A 1990-nucleotide genomic window follows, 5' to 3' on the forward strand; every position below is an offset into this window, starting at 1 on the left:
CGGGCAAGGTGGCCCGCGCCTACAGCCGCCTCAGGTGAGCCCCTCCCGGTGAGCCCAAGGTGAGCCCGGGGGCCGCGGTGCCCGCCCTGCCCGGCCCCTCCGCTCAGCTCAGCCCCTGCTCCTCGCCAGGCTCCAGGAGAGCTCCTGCCCCTCCCTGACACGGTACTTCAGGCTGCAGTTCTTCTACGTGCCCGTCAAGAGGAGCTGCGTGGCTCCATCGACCCCGCAGATGCATCATCCTCATCATCCTCATCATCCTCCTCATCCTCATCACCACCCCTTGGCGTCCCCGGGGGAGCCCCCGCCTCGGGCACAGGTGGGTGCAGTCTCCCCGGGGCGCTGTGGGAGCTGGGACAGGCTGGGGGCCCTGGCGGTGACCCCGGTGTCGGTTCCAGGACCCCTCCCCGGCTGGGACAGAGAGCAGCACCAACGACATCTCCCACTACCTCGGCCTGCTGGACCCCTGGTACGAGCGCAACGTGCTGGGGCTGATGAGCCTGCCCATGGGCGTCCTGTGCCAGGTGCGTGTGCCAGGGGCAGGGTGAGGGGTGCTCTTTCCCCTGGCAGCTGGGGAGCTGTCTCGAGAACCTTCTGCTGTGCCACACGGGCACAGGATGGAGCTGGGGCTCCTGGTGGTCAGCAGGAGGTTCCTGTCCCCAGCGGGATGGGTGGGCAGGTGTGGCTGGAGGTGCCACCTACCCCATCAGCCCTCTGATCCATTGTGCCACCTGCCCCATCACCCATTGTGCCACCTACCCCATCAATTTTCTGACCCTTTGTGCCACCTGCCCCATCACCCCTGTGACCCACTGTGCTACCCACGTGTCTCCTGCATTCTCACCTACCCCATCACCCCTGTGACCCACTGTGCCACCTACCCCATCACCCCTGTGACCTGTTGTGCCACCCCAGTGTGCCAAGCCCGAGGCTGAGCCCCAGGAGGAGGCCCAGGAGCAGCTGCCCATCCTGGCAGACATGATCCTCTACTACTGCCGCTTTGCCTCACGCCCCGTGCTGCTGCAGCTCTACCAGACCGAGGTGGGCACAGGGAGAGGAGGGGGGCTCTGGCTGTGCCACCAAGGTGGGCACAGGGACAGGAGGGGGGCTCTGGCTGTGCCATGGGCCAGGAGCTGCCTGTGGAGCTCCGGAGGTGTGGCACAGCACCCACGTGCTGCTGAGGCAGAGCTCGGTCCCCTCTGGTCCCCTGGTGTCCCTGGTGCCCTGGCTGATGCTCCTGGCTCAGGACTGAGAGCAGCTCCTGCCCTGACCATGAGCAGTTTTCCACCCCAGCACGTTTCCCCATGCACAAAGTAGTGCCTGGCAGTGCTGCCAGCTTTTCCACATCACTGGAATCTCTCCAGAGCTCTGCTTCCCAAACCAAGCCCCTCCATGAGGTGGCTTTTCCCCACCCCGCTGTGTGCCTGGGGCAGGTGTGGTGGGGAAGGCTGAATGTGGGGTGCAGCCCCTGCTTTGGGGCTGTGCCTGGGGACCAAACAGGGCTCGGTGAGCAGAGCCACATGGGATTTGTGCTCCCAAAGCAGCTCCCAGACCCTGCTGTTGGCTCACTGGGAGTTTTTTCCAGTGGAGTTTTAAGTGAAAATGAGGGGTTTGGGTTGGTTTGGGGCCCAGCTAAAGGCAGGCACCACCCCAGGCTGCTGCTGAAAGGTGCTCTGAGAACATGGAAGGATTTTCCCAAACTGACCCATTTCCTAAGGACTGAGAGGGGTGAAAGCTGCCTGGCCAGGCTGGGTCCCCTCACCCCCACGTGTCCCCTCTTGTCCCCTGGCAGCTCACCTTCATCGGGGGGGAGAAGAGGACCGAGGTCTTCATCCACTCCCTGGAACTGGGGCACTCAGCAGCCACCAGGGCCATCAAAGCCTCAGGTCTGTAACTGCTCCTGCACGCCCAGCTGCCCTGGGTGGCTGAAACCAGGGCTGGGAAGGGAAGGGAAGGGAAGGGAAGGGAAGGGAAGGGAAGGGAAGGGAAGGGT

At 64.3% G+C, this 1990-nt stretch overlaps 1 protein-coding gene across 1 annotated transcript in view; it reads left to right on the forward strand.

Moving 5' to 3' along the window:
• Nucleotides 1-1990, forward strand: part of PIK3R5 (phosphoinositide-3-kinase regulatory subunit 5) — a 28648-nt gene that overhangs the window by 20061 nt on the left and 6597 nt on the right. The window contains exons 13-17 of the mRNA XM_031062702.1: nucleotides 9-34; nucleotides 130-316; nucleotides 396-521; nucleotides 913-1038; nucleotides 1790-1883. Of these exons, the coding sequence (XP_030918562.1) occupies nucleotides 9-34; nucleotides 130-316; nucleotides 396-521; nucleotides 913-1038; nucleotides 1790-1883 (559 nt within the window). The remainder of the gene's footprint in view (nucleotides 1-8; nucleotides 35-129; nucleotides 317-395; nucleotides 522-912; nucleotides 1039-1789; nucleotides 1884-1990) is intronic.

This window comes from Geospiza fortis, unplaced genomic scaffold (assembly GCF_000277835.1).
Source record: "Geospiza fortis unplaced genomic scaffold, GeoFor_1.0 scaffold485, whole genome shotgun sequence".
In the NCBI taxonomy this organism is placed as follows: Eukaryota; Metazoa; Chordata; class Aves; order Passeriformes; family Thraupidae; genus Geospiza; species Geospiza fortis.